Genomic DNA, 23428 nt, shown 5'->3' on the forward strand with positions numbered 1-23428 from the left:
CCCCAAAGAAAAAAAAAACCCCAAAATGAAAGATTCATGCAACCACCCAGGTAGTAGAGCAGAATAACAGAAACTATTCCAAGCATACATAAACCCCTGAAGCGAACATTCATTATTTCTTCTCATCTTTCTTGGCTCTTCTTGCTTGAAATATTGATTATTTACTACCTTGAAGAATACTAAAACTTTTCAAACATGAATCTCATGCCTCGTATCTGCAAATCCAATACTTCTCATATCAATAAAATGTAAGTAAATTGCAATGGTTCCAAAATAATGGTACAAACCAAGCAATGTGTAAGCAGCAACAAAGCAAAAAAACAAGACTCTGGGGTTTAGTCACAAAAAAAAAGGCCTCTGGCTAAAAACTAGACTCTGAGATTCAGGTCAGACTCTCACTGAATTTTCCTTTTCCTTTTTTCCCCTTTCTTCTGATTGATACACATGACAGAATAAAATTTAACATATTTCATGACTTCCACAATTTTTCATTAACATGTTAAAATAAAATATTAACACTCTATATATACAACAAAGATCAACTGGCAGCAACACTGAGTGATACGGTAGAAGTTGTAGGCTCTAGAAGAACAAGGGAAGGACCTCAAAGGATTTAGATAGGAGAAGGCGAATGATTTGAGAACTAAAGAATAAATCATTACCTGGACAAGGCATTGTTGGTAAGTTGAGGAAGGCATAATCACACATTAATAAGTTACAAATGTAAAACAAAAAAAAATCACTATTTCCAAACTGAATACCCCACATGGGCTGCCACCTGACTAAGGTCATTAATAGAAGCTTGGATGTGTGGCTTACCAACGGAGCCAAAGATAATATTATCTATAAAAAAGAAGTGAATATTTGAGCAATTATCCAGACTGTTCACTTCTCCAGCTGCTTCGACAGGTGGAGCTCTGGTCTATAAATATGTCTCCCACGCAACCAGGTAAGCAAACAATAGCTTCATAGTTTGAGATTCGATGCAGTATTAAGCACTCAAGAATCAAGTTTCATCCTTCAAGAGATATCAGACCAAATAATTATATGATTGGAATTTAGAGATCGCAATTCTTTCCCAAGGGGTTTAGGGTCTGATTTCATTTTTCTATGGAGATATTTAGACCATTAGAGCTCATGGGACAAGATCTGGTTCAAACCAAGCATTCAAGCTACAACTGTGATCAGAATAGCACCAGTTCAGGATCAAGTTAAAGCTTATTCTTCTCCTCCCTAATATCTTCTTTGGTTCTTCAAGGTCATGGAGCCAGTTGATGGCCAAGGCAATAGACTGCAGTGACACAAAATATACCTACGGCTTCTTTATTATTTTTCTTTTTCATATTCAACATAGATGGGCCTGCAAGCTCTACAAATGAATAGTGGCATTGAACAACAATGACCTAAGGTGTAGCCTGAAAGATTATAAAGAGCAATAACTCATAAAGGAATGCAAAATCTAAAATATATATATATATATATATATATTGTGCCTCAAGGGGAACATCTTGCCGTTTTGGCAATAGAATTTGCAAAAATAATGTTAACGGAAGTTATAAGGTGATTTCATGCATAAAGTTTTATGACTTGAAATTTTTTATGTCATGGTTGTAAGAGATGCAGGGTAGAGGAAAGACACTCCATCAAGTGATACCAAACAACATCCAACCAGCCTGGAGAACTATATAGAGGGAGTCAAGAACACAGCAGTTATTCATGCATTGAGAAGTACATACCTCAATCAAACAACACGAATTAAGACTCAGACGCTGCCCAATTGCTACCTCCTTGCTATTGACAAAAATTGGACACTTCCCAAGATTTTTCAGGTAGAAGGATCCATCTTCATCCATCTTTATCATTGCCTGAATAAATAAAGGGGGAGAAAACAAATATTGCACATCTCAGATACAAACAAAGTATGTAAAGTATGTCAAGGAAGCTGAAGATACTATTACTCTTTGATGAATTTGTTCCAAAGAAAAAGAAGCAGCAAGAAGGAATAAAAATGCAAACATCATATAAGTTTTACATGAATGGCTCAAGGATCTGTTTGGTAACAAGTAAAGGGAAATGAAGGGGAGTCAAACTAATTTAAAAAAGAAAATGGATATGATGTGTAACTTCAATCACACTACAATGGATAATGAAATGGTGATGATTGAAGAAAGAGAGTTACCACAAAGTGACCATTTCAAGTATCTGGGTTAAATCATTAATAAAGAAGGTGATATAGAGGATCATGTTTAACATAAGATTAACCAGGGATCGATGAAGTGGAGAGATGAGTCAACGGTGTTATATGACCAACATATTCCTTCAAATCTAAAAAGAAAGTTCTATAGGAAAGTCGTTAGACCGGCTATGATGTATGGAGTAAAGTGTTGGGCAGTTATGAAGTGTCATATCAATAAGCTATGTGTAGCAAAGATGAAACTACTACGATGGATGTGCAGCAAAACTAGGAAGGATAAGGGAAGGAATAATCATATTAGGTCTGATTTGGGAGCTGCCCCGATCCATGATAAGCTCTGATAAAACCGTTTGAGGTGGTATGACCATGTTCAAAGGAGGCCTAGGGGTGCACTAGTAAGGAGCAGTACCTGATTCAGATTGAAGGAACTAAAAAAAAGATCTAAGGAGGCAGGAAAAAATGACCATATGAGAAATAGTTAGGAAAGACTTGCATAGTTTAGGTCTTGTCCCAAATATGACCTCGAATATAACCCACTTAAAATTTAACCGAATATGGTAACTTAACTTTTCAAATAGATTACTTGCCCTATAAATTTTCCTATTCAAATAAACGGAATTTGATCGAGCAGTAAAGTTTTGTGCATTTGAAGTAGCAGACATGTTTTTGGGACCTTGGGGGTGGATTTTGTTTTCTTTGGGTGGCTTTGCAGTATACTTTTGGTGGTTTTTGATGGGTTTCTGAACTAAGGGGTGGGGGTTTGGTCGTTGCTCAGTTTTCTTATTTTCCTATTCCCTTGGTCCTTTGGCTGGATATCCATTTCTACCATTAATATTTTTATACTGCTGTTGCTGATCAAGTCAAATTAACAAACCTTTTCCCTACTAAATGAGGTTAGCTATGCAGCTTCTATTCTGCCATAACTCTGTTTAAGGTCATGTTAGTTGTTAAGCTTAGGCCAGTCATATCTTTCTCAATATTTCTTCCGAAGTCTCTTTGGTCTACCTCTTGGTATTTAAACTCCTCTAATCTGTATAATAACGCTCCTCCTTACCTCTGCACTCAAATGGTCTCTACTGCAAATTTCAAAACCACATTAAAAGACACCCCTTCAACTTATCTTCTATCAGGGCAACTACTAGATCACCTTGAATTTTTTTTTCCCAAAAAGGGCATACACAGTGCACAAGGCTCCCACCATAGCAAGGTCTAGGGAGGATCATAATGTATGAAGCCTTACCCCCGCTTCGCGAAGAGGCTGTTTCCCGACTCAAAACCAATAGGTTGCACCGAGTCCACCATTTAAATTTATTTTTCAAAAGAATGTGCCCAAGAAGAAAAATATTTAAGCACTAAATTCTGGACTCATATTCTATCCCAACTAATTCACAACTCAAATCATGGTCATTTTACACCTGAAAAATAGTTTTCTGCAATAGATAGTTCATATTGTTGGTACAACTGGAGCAAGGAGTGGTTGACAGCTCTACTGGTCCAACCATCTGTATGGTCCAGTTTTCAAAACTCTAGATTCTATCGACAATTTGATGGAAGGTAGAAAACTAGAACGAATGATACAGGTTTCATGTATTTACCCTTTATTTCAACTCAACACAACTAAGTCTTATCCCAACAAAATGCATTAACCCTTTCGTTGTAAATTTTGTTTCAGGGGTGATTTCACCTCCCTGGAGGAAATGAGACTAATCATTAAAACTTTTCAATAGAATAACACATAGACCTATATTATCTTCTTAGATCAGATAAAATATTGTATTGGACTGAGTTGAATATTTTACTAATATCATATGCAAATTAGGGGGCACAACATATCCAATGCCTGCAAACTGAACTGAGCCCTCATTCCATACAGTTTGCACAGACATCCAAATACTTGTGTCAATTTTAATGTGGCTGAAATGGTTATGAATGTATCATTTGTGTGGAAATTCAATGGTTTTTGTCCTTTCTCATTCTTGTCACCTGTTAGAGGACCCTGGAGTGTAATTAGCACACATTTAGGGGGGACCAATGCATTTATTAACCACCCCATATTCATGGATGTGTCGCAAGAAAATTGATCCTCTGAAACAAAGATGCACAGAAGATGCCTTCTCTTTCTTGCTATTTGGTTCAGTTCAGCTCCGTCTGGTTAGAAGTTAAATGCAAGGGAAGGGAAATGAAATTAAAACAAACAAAAATGGAAATTGTTCTAATAACCAACAAAGTGTGTAACTAATTCAAAACTTTCTAAATCTATCCAGCTCTCTACTCCTAATGAGAGAGATTCAAATATCTGATCCAAATACAAAGGATCACTTACATAGTGATCCGAATTCAAATCTGATCTCATTCAAATATGTAACACTTTAGTCTCTTTTTTTTTTTAATAAACAAGAATATAAAAAAAGGAAAATGATTAAAAGGTGTCTCCAAACTAGGTTAGGTCCTTTTCCCCTAGATAATTTAACATATAAACCCATATATAATCTTCTATATAAAACATTGAAATCCTAATCAGATCATTATAAGATAAAATTAAAGAATAAACGGATATGATTGGCTAATCAGATCACTGCTTATGGATCAGACCCTGAACGGTACGCCCTTACTTATCAAATCAGGCTCAGATCAGTCCTCTTCAATATTCGACTCATTGCAAGCCCTAGAGAGAAGACAGCCACATTTTTTTTAGACTCAATGGCTGCCTGGACCTCCTCATCCCACCCACCAAGTCACCCTATGGGCCCGACAAGTGCTTTTTATTCCCCTAGGACTTCTTTAGTGACCATCTTGGCCGTCATCTCGGTCTACATCATATTGGTGTCTCCCTCCCTGTCCCACGTTCCTTGTTTGACCATTTTAAATATGGGGGTTCATAATATTGACCAAAAAAAAAAAAAAAAATCCAAATATAAGCATTTACTTTTGGTCTTATCCATCAGTCAATTAAAAAATAAAAAAAAAAAGCAACCCAGTGCACGAGGCTCCCACTACTGCAGGGTCTGGGAGGGGCAAGTGTACGCATCCTTACCCCCTGCTTTGCAGAAGAGGCTGTTTCCAAGTTTTGAGCCTGTGACCAACATGTTCCAATAGTGCAACTTAACCGTTGTGCCACAGGCTCGCCCACTAAATCATTATGGATTAATACACTAGTCAGGGTCCACCATTCCATTGTATCCAACAAATCAAATAATGAATCAATCATGTTTGGTTTTTTCCCCGCTGAATATTGGCATCCTTAATATCTGTTAAATAACCAATTTAAAGCAATCAAAACAATTGTTACCTGCCGCCGAGATATTTTATTAGCACGCCCTTCTCTTCCTAGGTCAATGTCAACATTCACATCACTTGTAGCTCTCCCAAGTATTACCTACATTATCAAGAACAAGGGAATAAGTAAGCACAAAGATTTCAATTTTCAACATGAATGATTTCAATGAACATACATTCTCTAGCAGTCCCACCAACTAGAATAACCTTTTGAGTCATCCTAATAGAGGTGACAAAGGTCAAGGTTGGGTCATTGACAATTCCACTAGCAAACTCAAGGTGCATTAAAGTTACCATTATATGGACAACAAAATTAGCATAATTAGCAATCTCCCCATCTGGTATTTTTCTTCCTAGAAACACTTTTGGCTGTTTCTCATTAAATTCAGGTGGAGGTCATTGGACCGATCTGTTTCTCATTAAATTCAGGTTGGACACAATAGGTCGGCATGCCAAAACCTATCCTTACCAATCTTTTGGCAGCAAGAACTTCTACACCGCTAATTAAAACGTTGGACCATCAACTTCCACAATGGTTGCAAAGAAACCAAGGGAAAATAAATTTGGACATATAGTAAATTTTCTTGTTTGATCACCGCAAGAAAGCATAAGGAAATTCTTTGATAATTAAAAAAAAAAAAGTTACCTTTTATTTTATTTTATTTTTTACCAAGACCATTCTAATTTTGAAAATAAATAAATAAATAAGACAACAAGGATAACCATGGAAGAGTGGGTATAACTGTATAAGGGTATGAGCAAGCAAGTAAAAGAAAGAGATTAGGAAGTTGATGTTGTCTTTGAACTTTCCTCTTTTCTCTCTCTTATTTTTCATTACCTTTTAAAGCAGAAAATACAGAGTACCAAAATGGACCCAAATTTTCTCCTAACATATCTCTTCCATTTTGGTTTTGTAAAACCAATTATGCAAATCAAAGCCTGACGAAGAGGGGGGAAAAAAAACTCTTAACGTGAACGGTAACCGCATGAACAGTGTTTTCACCATTTTCTTTGGATTGACAGCTTGTGTGGGCCCCTTTAGTGGAGATATGGTGGATCTTTGATGGAGAGATAACTTACTATTTTTTTCAGTTGCTATTTCTTAACTTTCCTTTTCTATGGTTTCCATTTTCAGTTTTAGAAAGTAGGAGTTTTTAATCTAATTTATTAGGTTTCTATTTTTGTTTTCCTTGGCCAGCAAGTAGTTGCTTTTGACAAAGTTTCTATTTTGTAATGCAACTTTATTTTGGTAACTCTCCAATAGCCATAAAGAGATTATTTTCTTTGTAATTGGTTTTATTATAAATAAAGGCAAGAGGCTGCACACAACTGCCAACGACTTGAGCATGAAAACAAAAAAGAAGAAGAAGAAGAAGATTTTGTTCCACAAACTAGTTGTGAGGTGCAGCGACGGTGAGATGCCGTGGGTGAGAGCCCTAAGACTGAGATAGTCCCTTATCCCCTTCTTCTACTTCCTCTCCAAATTTCCTACTATTTTCTGAATTGCTCTTTGAAACTGGAGTTTATTGATTGTATTGAAAATCATAATTGGATTGGATCACTTACGATTCCATCTTTCATTAACCAATTAATGCAGTCGCCCTCTTCCAAACGCAATTAAAAATGGCATTCATGTTGAGACAGTCAATGACCTTCGGGTTAAGCCAGTTCATGGTTGATACCACACACGCACATCTGGCAATTTCACATCCCAGTCAAATAACATTCTTCTACCACGATCTTACCACTACCTTTTGATTTATGCTATCAAATTTGTGACAAGTAGAAATATTATTCTAATTAATATAAATCATGATAGATTGTTAAGTAGGTTGTGATAGTAGGACCAAACAGGATGAAAATTCATACTCTGGGAGGCCTAAAAGCAATATGAAGGAAACAAAAAAGTGGGAAATCTGGCAGCTTTAGCAACCTTACATCCTTTTTCCTTGGATTTGTTAACCGGTTTCCTAGTGCCCAAAATACAGGTCTGTTCACCTAGTACACAAGGATGAAATTGGGAACTAAAATTTTTGCCCTGGGGTCACCATTGATGCAGCTAGCCAACCTAGATCTCAGATCAGATATAAAAAAATCAGTTTAGCTGCTCATAGGCCCACATCAGAACTATTTTCCTGATAAAAATAAGGTTGAAAAGGCTCGCTGATTTGCTGATTTCAATAGCTGAGATGGGGAAAGAAAGAGAGAATGAAGAAACGGGGCTGTTCTGGGACTGTGAATAGTACCAATGAACCGCATCCATGAAAAGTAACTTGGAGAAAGAGGAGATGGTAGGGGAGAAGAGCTCACACCTCACACATACTTTCACAAATAAACTCATATTCAATAATAGTGTAATCTGAAAAGGGGTTAATCCTCATATAAAAAACCCCAAAGTTGTGTTTTGAGTAAATTTCAAACAATTTAACACTTAGATATAGTCTGACAGAAATTAAACTAATAAGTAACCTAATGGAGTCATTAATGAGACTAGTTATACACTATTAATCCTCACGACAAAGAGTGCCCCACATACTAGAATACTTAATTAAAAGACTAAATTCGTGTACACCTTATAGACATAAAATTTAGGCCTTAGAATTGAGCCCGTTACAAATAAAAACAATTAAAACAAAACGACCATAACCAAGTTCTATCAAAAGATGACCACTTTTTTGGACCAGACCTGAATAGAGTTTCACCACATTTATGGTTAAAACTATATTTGTAACCATTTAACAACATAAATCTTTTTTCAAGATTCAACACCTTTTTACCCACATGTCACACTTACAGGCACACATTACTATCGCTTCCTCGACCATTACAGAAACAATGACAAATCTACAAGCCAAATGAAAATGTTAGTATCCAGGGCTGACTTACATAAGGTCTCACACTCAACTATGAACAACACTTTGTCGACTCCAGAAAGATGGAAAAAGATCCTCTCCAACACCACCGACCCCCCAACGTCGCATCCAAGGGCTGGGGCCTGGAAGTGCTTCGACACACATCCCCAGGTGTTGACAAGTGTTGGGATGCATGACCAAGCCCTCCCAACCCTTGGATAGTCGTTGGAGGGTCATCGGAGGGTGCAGTCGTTGGAGAGGAGCCAGATCCCAGAAAGATGCAAGCAAATATAATGCAGCTGTAAACATGATTGAAGAAGTCGCACGTTTTGGTCAAAACCTACCGAAATATTTTGATTTTGACCTATACCGGCACAAAATGTAGTGTGAACCTGCAAGTGTACTTAATTTCAACTGAAACATTCCAGTTTCGGTCAAAATCTCAGGTCATCTCGGTTCTACCCTTTTGTTACGCCGAACAGTACAACCATGTGTTTGAAAGATCTAAAGCCAATTGAAACCAACACTATTTCGATCGACTTCAGACCCTATTTCTTAGTTTGTGTGGGACCTACTATAAGTTCTAAAAATTTCAAATCTGAGTGGATTTTGGCCATTCCTCTTCCATTTCTTTGTGGATCAAGCTGTTCCAAACTTGTGCAAGTCATCTACAACAAAGATTTGGTGGATTTGAAGAAGATTGATTAAAGATTCAAACTTTGAAATACCTTTCTTCCCTAAACTTATTTCTTGCAAAAAAGTAGGGTAAATATGTAGTGGTTAGGCTTTAATTTATTATATGTTAGATATTATTGGCCGATCTATGACTCCTCGGAGTAATATTTTTTCTGTTTTTATTTTATTTTCTGGTTTAAGAAATTGATTTTCTTGCAACAAATTAAAAAAGGGGGGGGGGGCTAATACTAAGTGGTTGGAGCTCATTTCTATATATATATATATATATATATATTGATATACGGCATCAATTTTTTTTCTGCCAAAATAAATTAAAATTAGAAAAAAAAAATTTATGGAAAAATATTTTGCTTTGTTTAGAAAAATAATGAACAATCTTATAAACATTGTGGCTCTCTTTTCAACTCAAAATGAAGTTAATGTGTTGTTCTATACTTACATATTGGTTAATTATATTATTTAAAACATAATTATAAAAAAAATTAGTTTTAAGCAAGGGAAAAATATGACTTTGGTAGATATTAGGAAATAGCTTCTCTTGTTGTCATAGGATTTTTAATTGACGAAGAAAATTATGATGTGATACTTTTTGTTTCAAGAGTGTAAGTAATGTAGGGATGGATTTGACAACCAAACTAGACCCAAGACTCCAGGAAAGTTAAACCAAAGAACAACCAATAATCACCCAAAATTAGGCAGCAAACAACAGTCCAGAACTAAGATTTGAACAGCCCTTATAAATCAGAATTTTCAAACCAGAATCTGGAGTTTCTGAAATCAGAGATTACACCAAAAAATGGACTAACCAGCAGCAGGTATAGAGTATTTAATAAGCCACAATCAGAAACAAATGCCACATGAACAGGTAAGTCAAATCAGATCTGAAATCTGGGCAGAAACACAGTCGGCCAGAAGTGTAGAAAACCTCAGATAAGACAAACCCCTAGTCCGATGGGCCTAATATTTGGATCGAACCCTCCTTCCAGCAAGGGTAGTACTCGATCCAAATTGGAGGCCAATCAGATGGCTAAATAGTCCAGTAAGGATGATCGATGCTTAGGGAATTTCTGGAAAAATTCTTAGATCAGAAATTAAAGAAGATCAGATCACTTACCTGAGATGGCTGAAGAAGAATAGTAACAATAAGAAGAAGAATAAAACACTTGAAAGGAACCTCTTGGGCTTCACACCGCAAAGAGTCAATTAGATCAAACACCAATTCCTTCAGCCTTGATCAAACACAAGACAAATCTCCATGACGAAGACAATAGCAGCAGCCATTAATTTATTTTTCAAAATCATCTAGGCTTTTAGGAGCCTCCTCTTCTTTATTTATAATGTTAATGGGAGAGGGAATTACAAAATAGAAGGTTCCTTAAAAGGAAACCAAATATTCTCCTAATACAATAGTTACTAAAAATTGAAATTAGAAACTAACTTATGACTGAAAATTAGAAACTAACTAGGTACTAAAATTAGAAACTAAATAACCCCATCTAAAAAGGAAACTAAAGAAAAAGGAAACAAATCACTGAATCCCGTATGCAACCTTAGAACCCCTAGTTTAGACCCATAAAAGTAGCCCCATACACTCAAAACACATGGGATCAAAGGCCCAACATGTATGGAACCCAACCCTAGGCTTATTCCTAATAAAACAAGCCTATTTTGGTGATTAATCTGCATCAGTAAGAAGAGCACATCATGGCTTCCAAGGGACGAGATGGGAGTGACATAGCAATAGCATTCATGCATGGTAAACCTATTGGGAATGACAATAAGAAATCTCAATGCAATTATTGTAGGAAAAAAATCCTAATAGGTGGGGCCACTAGACTTAAGGGGCATTTGTAAGAGGATATAGGGCTGTGGCCAAGTGTGACAGGGTTCCTTAGAGTAGAAGATGAGGAAGGTCAAGGGACTTTTGCTCATTTGCACCTTTGGGTTTTAATGTGAATTGTGAACTAATGATTTGTGGAGTCAGGGTCAGTGACTGTACACTTGCACCTTTGATGTAATATTCTGAAATTTAATAATATTAAGTAATTTTTCTCAATCTGTCACTTGCAATTGCATATTTTAGTTGGTTTCTTTACATTTGGTATGTTATGGCACTAAATGATGTGTAACATAGGGTATCTTTGAAAAGTATTAAGGCAAGGTACCATGTACACTGCCAACCTACAGTACGAAACCAAAGTACCAATTTGGGTGTGTTTTTCAACAATATAAACCCGGGTTGAAATCAATTTCTTAAACCTTGTCTGTAAAATACAAATGTGCAGCACAAAATAGCACAGAAAGTAATAAAAGTATTTCAAAACCTGAGATTATTAAGATGTGAAAAAAAAATCAGGAAAAGGGGGTCCAGTAGACCAATAGTTGGAATCTGTACCTCGGATTTCTTAATATAATGCTTCAAATGGCGGCCATAGAAAATGGCAAATGCTCCATGAGAAGCCATAGCTCTTTGCATATAAGACTGGACCACCTGCTCCAACCTAAGGATTGCCCTCTTAGTATCCTTATTTTGATATCTTAATGCTGGACACAGAAAAAGAGCGGACAAACAATTCAAAATCACCAAACTGTACATTGCACCAGCACTGACAAAACTGATCACCCATGCAGAAGAAATGAGCATGATCACTTGCACAAATGAAAGTGGATTGAAAAAAATGCAAATCTTGGGACAAAACAAATTTCTACAATGTAGCAATTCTTAGCTCTAGTTCAATCAGAAAATGCTGAAGATTAGTAGAGAGGTATAATGCAAGCCAAATCAAGACTTTTCAACAATCCGTGATAAGAATAACATACATACTAACATTAGAAGATCAACTGCAAAAAAGTGTGTCAATGGCACAGGAAGTCCAGTAAAAGAGTAGTTTCTGCAAAGTGAACTTGGAGAGTATACGAAACTGCCCATTGGGATTTTCTTTAAGTATACCACCCTCATAAAGGCATACTAAAAGGCTACTTTTAAGTTTGCAGGGAGTGTTGAATGCCCACTGATGCATTTGCATTAGATATTAATCCCGTAAGGAGGCCTATGCACAAACTTGGGAGGCCCATTAAGTGTTGGTGGCAGTCTAATGGGCTAAAAATTGATCTTTGAGGAGTTATAATATAGGTTGGGCCTTTTATTATTTTGGGCTTGATTGCAAAGGACCTAATTTATAAGCTCATAAACATTGGGTTAGAAGTTAAGTTGAGTGTTTGAATTAGATTTGAATACTTAATAACTAAGTAGAGTTCTGTTTTGAGCTTATTTACTTTATTGAGTGTGTGAGTGTGATTAGGAGTCCTTTTATGAGTCAATTTAGCAGTTTTAGAAGGTCATTATATATGTAATACACCCCCCCCCATCAATTAGAGATGATTTGAGTAACGAGTGTTTTTTTTTTTTAAGTTGTGGTGCTTTTGAGCAATTCATACGGGATTGGTATCTCATACCTAATTTCTTCTCTTCTCTTATCTTCTGTTCTTCCCCCCTAGCAAATTGACCTCATCTCTTTTCCCTCCTTTCTATCAATCTGACTTCTTCCCTTGAAAACACAGTTGGTTCCTTTATTGCAAATTTGATCATTGGGCATGCTTGCACCTAAAAATCCATGATTTGGATTTTTATATTGCATTAATTGGTTTCAGAGCCGAACCTGCCCATCGATACAATTGTTTTTTACAACCAAAGTTCATTTTCCCAACAGAAAAAACTGCTATTTTATTCATAGATGAATGGCAATGTGAAAATTTCGTCTCACAGTCTGTGATAGATATTCATCAAAGACCAATGAGATCATAATTAAATCCAAGGATGATATCTTCATCGAATTCTCAATTTTCCAATATTGTGATGGTGCTTATTGTGAGATATTTGATTCTTACAAACACATCATTAAAGTGGGTCAAGAGTGGTCGGAAGCGCGAAGGGGCAGTGTTGTCCACAACAAAATTTTGTGCTCCTTACAACCTTCTCACATGAGCTAGGCATTTGTTCTTTAAGGATTGAATAATGAAGTATCCTCAGAGCTAAAGGAGGTGGCACCAACCATGTAGCCACAGGAAGAGCCGAAAGAGTCAACACCAAGACAAAGATCACTCTGATGTGAGACAACAAGTAATGGTAAAGGGGGACGATATGATTAATATGGGTAAAGCAACAATAGACTCTACTGCAGCAATGGATGTTCTACATATTGAGTTTGTTATTCCTCATATATCACCATCAAAGACTCATCTTCCAAGCTTGATTCGTGATACTGGTGCGGCACATGAGACATTCTCCAAAGCTATTCTATTTCTGCCCTTTCACAAAACTCAAGGGTGAGTTTTTCTAAACACCGGAGGAATCGAAACAGCCTCTCGACATTCTAAACTCCAGTAGTATAAAATACATTTTAAATTAATAGCAGTCTTTTATCAAGTGATGCTATTTTATAGTGGGGCTTTTTGGTTTAGGAAATATTTTAATTAAAATAGATAGTGTTAGAAGCTGACATGGGGATTCTTATGGGGCCCTCTTAGCTGTCATGGATTAGTTTTTTCTAGTCTTCCACGCAGCTATTATTTCAATTTGGGAGGTGGTGTTGGTAGGTTTCTAAGTGTTCTAGACTTCTAGTTCAGTTGGCCTTCTTACTTTTAAGTTTATTAGAAGGCTGTAAACATCAATAGATTTGAGACAAGAATAAAGAATTTTTTTAGTAACAACTACTAGAGTGCTCCCTCCTTATCTGATCCCTCTCCTCCCCCCCACCTTCTTTGGCTACCTCTTTCGCTCTCCTCGACAGCCACATTTTCTTCTCTTTCTTCCCTCCTACATCTTCTCCTATCATCTCTCTCTCTCTCAATGGCCTTTCTTTTTCTTGTTACTTCTTATCTTCTTAGCTTTCTTTTTCCCTCAACAACTTCTCCTACCATCTCTCTTCTTTGATTTTCATCATAAACTGGGCCTGTGCTGCTCCCGTTCAAACCCTTGATTCCTAATTTGGGACTTTGGGTTGGGTGGCTTCATCATTATGACCAAAGCATTGACACAATGTTAGTCTTCGAGGGTTTTGTGTTTCATTGAATTCCAATTTAACCAGTAGTTTTTGGTAGTAACAATATTTTAAGCTTAGCAACAGACATCACCAATAAAGTAATAACCATAAAGAATACAATGTGAATTAATGCAAGGTTTTGAATAAAGAATGTTGGTTTGCTTGAAGAACTTGGCTGTTTTCCTCATAAAATTGAACATATGTGTTGCAAGAGCAGATAAAATTCTAGTATTCTTCAAGATAAAGTTGGTGAAAAACCAAGAAACTCTTCTTGTTCTCTGTTGATGAGAAAACCTGAAAGAATGAAACACTCAAGTTCCATTGCCACTGGTTACCATTACTACAAGGTCTGGATACAACTTAACTCCCCCGACAGAGATCTATCCCAACTATTGGTCTGCCACAAGAATCCTACCCCAGAACTCCATTATAACTACAGTTTTATATTCGAATTTCCAAATGGTTCACAACAAAAACAAATTAAATCTACAGCATTAACATATTGACTGTTTCTCCTTCTTCAAAACATTTCACAGAATCTTAAGAGTTAAATCCTTGGAACCCAACCCTAATCCTAACTTTCTACTAGCCTACTTCCATTATCCACAGAACCAAATACCTTCCAAAATTTATCTTCATCAAGTCTATTGTCAGAAATTTGTAAGATAAAAAATGGGCTGAGTGGCAGCCTTTCTTTTTTTGCAGGGGGATGGGGGGGGGGGGGGGGGGAATGTGTGTGGCTGCTAAGATGTGACTAAAAGTTTGACATGTTAAGACAAATAGAAACCACCTTTCCCAGCCTTTGCTTCACTAATTTTTTTACTAAACCCTTAACAGACTCTTGCAAGAAGAAACAGAGATAAAAGTAGAATATTTATCTAGAATATACAAGCTAGCTTTCAAGGAATTACCTTCCCTACTGAAATATGAATCTTGATCATCCAGACCCAAGTCCATATCAAGTATCTGCAAGTAAACAGCCAGTAATATGTAGAAAAAAGCTGCTAAGAAGTGAGGAATGGATCAAAGAATCAAATCACAAGTGGTAAGATATCTTATTGTTTACCATTGCTTCGACATCAGAAAAATAAGGTACATCACCATCACTTCCAGAAAGTTGCTCTTCATGATCTGAAGTTGGAGGGTTTAATTCAGGTTCTGGGAAGGCCATTTCTGTGGAACCTGGGACTGCATGTGATGGCAAATTTTTATTAATTGTGGCTGTCACATCTGCTTCCTGATTACAATAACCAAGAATGTTTTGTGGACAACTTTCTACATGATCAGAACCATGACCTGTCTTTTCCAATAAAGGATCAACAGAACTAGTAAAATCATGTTTTTTCCCCATTTCACCTTTTACAGCTGAGTCCTTCAGTGATCCATCTAGAACAAAGTTCGGAGTTACCCCACTGGCAGCAATTGTGTGATCGGATACCACATCAGGGGAGTCAATCTCACGCAACTCAGATTTGACCCTACAACCATCAAGAGCGTGGTTTGGACCCATTTCTGCTAGTGCTTGTGATCTTATCATCCTGGGAGCCAAAAGTCTCTGTGCAGGGGCCTCTTCTTCTCCCTTCACCAAGTTGGATCCTTGTTCACTAACCTTTTGAGCATCATGAACGTCCAGGGGAAATGAGGCTTCTGTGCTACGAGACTCCCCAGAACCATGTTGTGTTATGGGGGATGTGAATGATGCAAGTGTTTCAGTGGATGGAAATATGTGATCATTGTCTGGGATTTCAGGGTCCTCTGCGTTCAAAATGCAGCAAATAACCCCATTAATACGTTCAGGGGAATGAGGATTTGTTGCTGATGTAGACATCCCCAAGATATTGCTCTCTCCATCACAATCCCCATCCTCCTGACCAAAAAGTGATTGGTAACTAATTTCATCGTATTCTTCAGTACATGGATCATTAGCTACCACCAAGCATGCATCTTGTGCTTCTGATGCTATAGACTCATCAGGAGCACCAGGAATTTCATCTTGATGAGCTTCACTTGGAGCTACCACCAAGCATGCATCTTGTGGTTCTGATATTTTAGACTCAGAAGGAGCAACAGGAATATCATCTTGATGAGCTTCACTTGGAGAACTTAACAAAATCGAGTTGAGACCATGAAGACAAGATCTACCCATCATGTCATTCACATCTCCATCTACATCTACATCTACATCTACATCCATGAAGAGAAGCTCATCATCATCTGAAAAGTTCAAAAGAGAACTGGAAAGATCCATGAAATCACCCTCTGGCATAGCAGTGGAATTGGCTAATCCATCAGCAGATATTCCTTCTTTTAACTTGGATTCTGAGTGGACAATTTTACAACTGGATGAACCTATTTTCTCAGCACCACCATCACCACCGCATGCTAATGCATCTCCTAGGACTTGACCATTGTCTCCAAGGTTTGTCTCGATTTGCATTGCTGATGTAGAAATGCCATCAATTGGTCCCCAGGAGGGCATCCCCGCTAGTGGAGATGAATATCCTAACTGGTGAAATGCAGCACCACAGTCTGAAACTGGGGAATTGAAGCCTTGACTTCCTCCAAATCCAGAGCAAACATTCCCAGGGTTGGTATTAATCGAATCAAAGGAAGACAATGGTTTTGCCTCTAGATCATCTGTCTCAAATAGGTCGCTCACAGGCACTCCACATTGGGGCCTCATTTCTTGAGCACCAGCACAATTCCCAAAGACAGGCAAGTTCTGTTGAAGAGGAAGATCTTTATGTACATCATCATGCTCAAATGAATGCTCACTGCCAGTTTGCCTTGCTTCTCTGGCTGACACAGGGGAAACATTGTCTGTAAATCCATATAAGCAATCCCTACCAATCATTCCATGTGGAAGACCATCTTCAAATGAGTCTAGGTGTCCAGTATGAAATTCATGGACTGGACCATCAATGCCACCAACAGTTGTATCATCCCCCACAATTTCTGGAAAAGCATGACGCACAATATCCAACTCTGATTCCTGCAGTCCAAAATGATTTGAGATAGGATCTCCAAAAATGCAATTTTGACTTTCAGGCTCACTATGATGTGTTAAATGCTCTTGCAACCCACCTTCATTACCGGTGCAGTTAAAACCACCAGGTGCAACCAGAAAACTTAGATCAAAAGAGTTAAGAGGTTCCCTACAAATTCTCTTCCGCATGGCATAGTAATGGCTACGAACACTTCCAATATTTCTCTTCCCCGAAGCACATCCATTACCTTTAGAATTGCCAGGTCTGTTAGGTTTAGATGAAAGATTGGAAGCGGAACATTCAATCTCAACCATGCGATCAGAAGCTTCTACTGAAACATCTGGATCATAGAGAAGAGAGTGCCACCTATCCTGCAGTTCTCGAATAGTGAATCTACGAGAGAATCTCACTGCACCTTTAGCAAGTGATTCTAACGAAGCACCAGCCTGCATACAGAAGAAAATGAAATGCATCAACAGAAGCAAGAAACTCACTAACAAAATTCACAAACTACAGCAAGCAGGATTATCAAAACCCATAGCACAAACAGAAATGCCTAATGTGAGAAAACAACAGTAACTATGTCGTGAATTTCAAGGCATTTCTTAAGTACCTTCCAAGAGGCAAGACTATAGGAAGCACTGGTATGAAGGAAAAGAGGTTGCATCATAACCCAAACAGGTTAAGGTGAAATACATTGAAGACCAAATATTCAAGCAATGAAGTGTGAGGAGGAATCCAAATTAGAGAAACGTATAATTTAATCACGCAACCATTTTCTGCTCTGTTAAAACTTTAAAATGTATGATTGATACTCACATTGAATTAACAGAATAGCAATAATATCCAGGTCACAGTCACAAACAAGAATGATGGGATGAAGTATATATAGAAGGTGGAAGACTGCAAGGGGAATACTCTTTTGCATTGTGAACGCATCTCCGTTTGAGGCAGCCTGGCCACACGTCAAATAAACCAAATGAAATGTCCAGTTCCATGGTTGACTGCTAAGATTTCTTGTCCATCCCTGTGCTCCAATACATTGCCAACTTCTTTTGATGTATGTCATGATATAAGATTAGATTCATGCTATTCTGGCCATTGCTCAAAATTCTGTTTCCATAAGACTAGGGGATCACCAGCTTTAATGATTGTGGCAGACGTAGTAGGTGTATGGACCTCATTTTGGCCCTCCATGTTAGCATTCAAGCAGACTCATTGGTAAGGGATGCTGTCTGTCCACCTTGGTGCCCTGCTCAATTGCTGTAGAAAACCTAGGTTATCCACACCAGCCTTCTAGAAGAATAATTGACATCACCTACAAGTCAAGGGTAGCAACTTCCAAGGCGCAAAGGCAGTACCTCTGAAAATGTACCATTAGACTCTACCTTAACGCCAACAACTTAACAACAACTGCCTAACACAGCTGTTAAGTTGTGGTGCGCAAAAAGCCCATGCTCACCAGGAGGTCTTGAGTTCGAGCCTCCTGGTTGTTATCTACATCCCCTCTCTACCTATCCAAAAAAAAAAGCCAACAACTGCGAGCGCATTTGGTTAGAAACTATTTGTCAAAGCAGCCTTCCGTCTGGCACATCTAGAGTTGGAGCCCCCCCCCCCCCCCCCCCCCCCCCCCCCCTTTTCTTTACCCTCGCCACCCTTCCTTGAGTTGGGACGCCTCCCGGCATCCTTTGGGCTGTCATCCTAGTTGGCCCAAGGGCCCTTAATAGGAATTCCCCCCCCCCCCCTTTTCTTTACCCTCGCCACCCTTCCTTGAGTTGGGACGCCTCCCGGCATCCTTTGGGCTGTCATCCTAGTTGGCCCAAGGGCCCTTAATAGGAATTGTTCAGAAAAAGAAAAGACTCCAACTTAATTCTGAAACTGAAATGACTCAACATTCAGGCCCAAGTTCTAATAGAATGAATCCCACCAATCACTAGGCACGGGAGGCTTCAATAATCCAAATATACCTCTTCATAGAGGTACCATCTTACAAGTGTTTCAAACTTATTACGCTTCAACAATCCAAATATACCTCTTCATGGAGGTACCATCTTACAAGTGTTTTAAACTCATTACTGAGACAACAATGACAACTATGCAAAGAAAATAACAGCTGAATAGTATATATTAAGAGGAAACCAATAAATTGAATAATAGAACATAAACAAAAAACTCAGCATACATTACCAATCCCTACACTTAGCTACCCTAGATTATTCCAAACATAGAACAGAAAGTTTTGACCGCGCTTTACAGTTCTCAGCCACAACACGGACGAGTAGTGACAATGCCATAGTATAACACTATAACTAACGAAAAGGGACAGAACCCTGAACTCAAAATTCATCGTAGTTTCTTTAGACTAAAACTCTTTCTATTAGAACACTGAAAATTTATCAAGATACAAAAAAGATGATTGTAAAGTTACCTCCACTGCACCCTTTAACAGAAGATCGTCTTCGGGGATCCAGGGAGAGATGGGAGCAAGTGCTCCCATGTCCAAAACCTAGGAAATCTCTCTCTCTCTCTGTGTCCCAGAGAAACCAGAACAAGACTTCCGAAGTAAAGGCGGCGCCAAAAGCCTAAAACCTAGCGGAGTATTGGACTCCGGTTTGGGTATTCGGCGCTAACTGCCGAGAGTTCAGACTTCAGACTTTGAGAAATGTGTAACAACCCAACTAAGAAAGAGTAGAGGCGTGCGGCAATGTGCTTTCTCGTTTCCCATCAAGGGGCCCACGCAAAATCTTCGTCCGGGATTACCTTACAGGTACAAACGGTCTTTCGACCAATAGACCTTTCTATTTGCCACGAGTTTTGTAGAAACGAAATCAGATACATTTTTGGAATTTAGGATGTCACTCGGTCGGCTGGGTCGGTTCGCTTTACAAACTTGCATCCTGACCGACTCATTTAAATAATCGGTTCTCATATGCTAAGCACGGTCTTATTTATAAACTGTCGGTCGCGTATCAATCTTTAATCAGATTAAACGGGCCTTAATCGAACTTCAAAGAGACTATGACATATTTATCTCTAATGGGCTCTACACCAGCTATAATTGAGCTCTTTCATTTCTTTTATTTTTTTATTTGGGGGAGTGGGGTAAAGAAACTATAAATGGACCCTAAACATGTGGGCCAAGTTGGACTATTAATTCATCGGTCCCAGTGGAGTGCCCATCGGGTAACACCCTTGCATAAGAATCACCTATTATAGACACATTTATTAATCGAACGATTTAGGATTTAAACAATCAGACTCAATTGGGCCTATCAATCAATCCATATCTATAATTGACACCCCTAGTTGGATAGACCTAATTAAGAATAGCGGATGGAGATTAAAAAATTAAGTAGAAAGTTTTACTTCCCCGTCTAGGGTCATAAATGTTCTTACAATAGGAAGTCGACGATACCTATTGATTGTTCTAAGATACCCTCTTTTACACCCTCTGAACCTCGCAATTAAGAAATCAATCATAAGTGAAAGAAAACGATCTCAAAAAATGAGTTCAACCTAAAGAAAAGTTTTGGGGTGAGTCTCACATGCTATAAAGGTGAAGGCACTCAGGGCACTTACAAAGAGTAAGCATTTCAATAGGGTGAAGGGAAGCATTTCAAAGCAAGGAATCGGCCATAATTGGTCTCAAGAACCCTAGAATTGACCCTTAGATCTTAGAAACCCAAGTATTTTAGGGTTTCTTGGCATGAATCGGCCTTATCAAATCAGTTGGAATAGTGATATGTTAGGTTGATCACATATCGAATCGGTTGGAATTCGTGATAAGTTAGGTTTATCCAAATTGAATCAGTTGTTTCACTTATCTGATTCCATACTTTTTAAACCATTGGTGAGAGAAAGGAATTAACAACGCAATAGAACTACGATTAGCAAAAGAAAAACAAAAAAAAAGATCACATATAGAACAGAAAAATTATGTTGTTTCAACCAAAATGAGCTACATGCACGATCGAACAATAATCAGAGCTTCCACTATTCCGACAAAGAAATTGTAAAACCCTAACTCTCACATCATCTTGCGAGATTAGCCCTATATATATATATAGTATTTTAATGCATTACAATATAGAGAATTTCTAATCACTGAAAATATAAAAATTACCTCTAATATAAACAGTCACCGTAGCAGGAAAAAATCAATAGAAACTGGACCGAGCTTCAGTGAACCTCCCTAACTTTCCCACCTTCATGGCTTCACCATAGGACCGCTCCCCATGATCGTGCTTCAATCAAGGTTTCGGTAACGAGCTGGTCAAAGAGAAACTAACAACTAAAGTGTTTCTAAGACATCCGAGGACTACACATTCCCCACATCCAAGCACTGTGACCCCTGAATGACTGCAACTCAAGCAAGGTGTAGATCCTGTAATCCATGAATGACTCCCTCCTGAAGATCGGGTTGGATTGGTTGCAGTTGGAAAGCGAATGAATGAGAGCCTCCGTCAGCCTCTCCAAGCTCAAATTCATGGTGGCCTTCATGGTCCACTAAGCCAAAATCAAGATCCTCATCTCTCCGTTCCTTGATCAATCAAAACAATAAATCCATATAAATTTCAGGGCCCAAGCAAGTTGGGCAAAGAGAGAGAGAATTTCTTAGTGCTTACAAATTGGCTTAAAAGAATCCTGTGTACTCCCTCCGAGTTCCTTAGCTGCAAACCCAGAGAGAACAATCTTCCATTACTTATCTGGAAACAAAAAAAATGGAGGCACAAGAAAACCAAAAGAGCAAATTAACTTAACCTTTTTCCTGTGAATGTCTGTCTGAGTCTGGATCCTGCGACACTGTTGAAGGGATAAAGATCGATCTTGTAAGTTTACAGAACCCAAGAAAGAAGGCCAAAACTAAATTCTTTACGGTCATACCTTTTGATCACGAACAATTTTTAATGATTTGTCCATGTTTTGCTCAAGATCACGCAGTTCCTGGAAGCTCAGACCATCCAGATCATCTTCACCTATCCTCTGCCTGTCAAAATGCCGTAACAAAGCTTCATCGATACAGAAATTTGCAGCAAAGTAACAAAGTCCTTAGAAGCAGCAAGAGGTCCTCTTGTCTGTTATCACCTGATTTCTCCGCGGAGATTATTGTTGATCTCCTTCAGCTTGTTCAAGCTTTCTTGCATTTTCTGCATATCAATCGATCAACAAATAAGCATGTGAGTAGACGTAAATTTCTTACAGAAATTGGGAAAGAAAGAGACTATTTTATCTTAACCTCGTAATGCGACTGCCAGAGATTGATCCCTGTAGTCTCCTGATACCGATCAAAAATCTTCTTCGTTCTGAATAGAGGGAAGAGAAAAGGATAAGAAATCATCAAAAAATGGGGAAATTACGAGTGCAAGGCGACCTGGTCAATTAATTTCAGATTTTTAACTTTGAGATGAAGATGAAGAGGAAAGGAAAGGGTAGAAATCAGTGTATGACCATACGTTGTGGAGGGACTGACGAATTCATGGAATTTTCCGGTTCTGGAGAGCATGATGAGAGAAACTTGAGCATCACAGAGCACATCGAGCTCCCAAGCTTTCTTGATGATACCGTTTCGTCGCTTCGAATCAGTGACCTGCCAGTTACTATCATTCTCTATCCTCTTGATCTCCAACTTTCCTCCACCCATCTCTGCTCGTTCTCTCTGCAACAACTTCTTCTTCTTCTTCTTCGTTTTCTTCCACAACCTTGATTATCAAAGACGCTAAAAAGCAATTGAGATCGAGGAGTAATCTCCTGTAATAAATGAAGGAAGTGAAGAGAGCTAAGGGAGAAACAAAAGAAAAGGAAGGAAAGAGAGGTGCAGAAGGCATTCCACACTGGGGTTAGATACCAGAAGCTTTAGATTCCAGAAATCGAAGGTTTCCAAGTTGGTGAAAGAGTTCAAAATCTCTCTCTCTCCTCAGTCCTCTTATCTCGCCCGCCCTGAGCACTCTCAGAGTCACCTGCAACTTTAATCTAAGGGAAATTTACTACCACTCCCCTGCCAAAGCCTATATTTACTAAATCTTCCTTATCTTTACGTTTTTACTCATGCTCGCCTGTTTTTAAACTTTTAGCTCTCTTTCTCCCTTACTCTTTTGAAATATCCATGTTTTCCCTCTTTTTTCAAATTGATTGGTTCAAAAATAACACCATAGAAGGATGGCAGTGCATGGTTCTGGTAGTTGGTATTGAATTGTCCAAATTAAGTGATCCGTATCTATATTGATTGAAAATGATATAGATTCAATACTTATATTATTTTTTTAATCCCTAAAACCATTAACAATCCTAACAAGGAATATAACATTGACATCGATATTGATTTGAATTAGTATCAGCTGAGATTGATACTAGTCCAATATTGATAAAAAAAAAAATATCATT

The 23428-nt window shown here is 38.1% G+C and overlaps 2 protein-coding genes across 6 annotated transcripts; both read right to left on the reverse strand.

The window, feature by feature from the left end:
• Positions 1-6: 6 nt before the first annotated feature.
• On the reverse strand, positions 7-19838 carry LOC122078334. Of its 5 annotated transcripts, none has more exons than XM_042644274.1 (7): positions 19476-19834; positions 15127-17493; positions 14972-15026; positions 11414-11562; positions 5484-5570; positions 1737-1865; positions 7-215 (listed from the first exon to the last, which is right to left on the reverse strand). In XM_042644274.1, the coding sequence occupies exons 1-7, from the start codon at positions 19542-19544 to the stop codon at positions 180-182; spliced, it is 2892 nt and encodes a 963-aa protein (XP_042500208.1). In that variant the 5' UTR covers positions 19545-19834; the 3' UTR covers positions 7-179. The 5 variants fall into 5 exon arrangements, 4 of the variants coding, with proteins under 4 accessions (XP_042500208.1, XP_042500209.1, XP_042500211.1 ...); XM_042644275.1 differs by lacking the exon at positions 19476-19834 and adding an exon at positions 17867-18310; XM_042644277.1 differs by lacking the exon at positions 19476-19834 and having other exon boundaries at positions 15127-17052; positions 17145-17282.
• Positions 19839-20968: 1130 nt separating this feature from the next.
• LOC122079952 (agamous-like MADS-box protein AP3) lies at positions 20969-23014 on the reverse strand. Its single transcript, XM_042646757.1, has 7 exons — positions 22501-23014; positions 22284-22350; positions 22133-22194; positions 21932-22034; positions 21809-21850; positions 21673-21717; positions 20969-21587 (listed from the first exon to the last, which is right to left on the reverse strand). The coding sequence occupies exons 1-7, from the start codon at positions 22686-22688 to the stop codon at positions 21414-21416; spliced, it is 681 nt and encodes a 226-aa protein (XP_042502691.1). The 5' UTR covers positions 22689-23014; the 3' UTR covers positions 20969-21413.
• Positions 23015-23428: the final 414 nt, after the last annotated feature.

The sequence above is a fragment of the Macadamia integrifolia genome, chromosome 5 (genome assembly GCF_013358625.1).
Source record: "Macadamia integrifolia cultivar HAES 741 chromosome 5, SCU_Mint_v3, whole genome shotgun sequence".
NCBI classification, from domain to species: domain Eukaryota; kingdom Viridiplantae; phylum Streptophyta; class Magnoliopsida; order Proteales; family Proteaceae; genus Macadamia; species Macadamia integrifolia.

What these genes read in the sequence shown, in the direction of transcription:
- LOC122078334 (XM_042644274.1), bottom strand. Translation starts at nt 19,544, where the DNA reads ATGGGAGCACTTGCTCCCATCTCTCCCTGGATCCCCGAAGACGATCTT. An exon ending in TGTTAAAGGGTGCAGTGGAG is followed by an intron (nt 17,494 to 19,475) that starts GTAACTTTACAA and finishes TTCTGTATGCAG; the next exon opens with GCTGGTGCTTCGTTAGAATC. An exon ending in TTTCTGATGTCGAAGCAATG is followed by an intron (nt 15,027 to 15,126) that starts GTAAACAATAAG and finishes GTTTACTTGCAG; the next exon opens with ATACTTGATATGGACTTGGG.
- LOC122079952 (XM_042646757.1), bottom strand. Translation starts at nt 22,688, where the DNA reads ATGGGTGGAGGAAAGTTGGAGATCAAGAGGATAGAGAATGATAGTAAC. An exon ending in TTCGTCAGTCCCTCCACAAC is followed by an intron (nt 22,351 to 22,500) that starts GTATGGTCATAC and finishes CCCTCTATTCAG; the next exon opens with AACGAAGAAGATTTTTGATC. An exon ending in TCTGGCAGTCGCATTACGAG is followed by an intron (nt 22,195 to 22,283) that starts GTTAAGATAAAA and finishes ATTGATATGCAG; the next exon opens with AAAATGCAAGAAAGCTTGAA.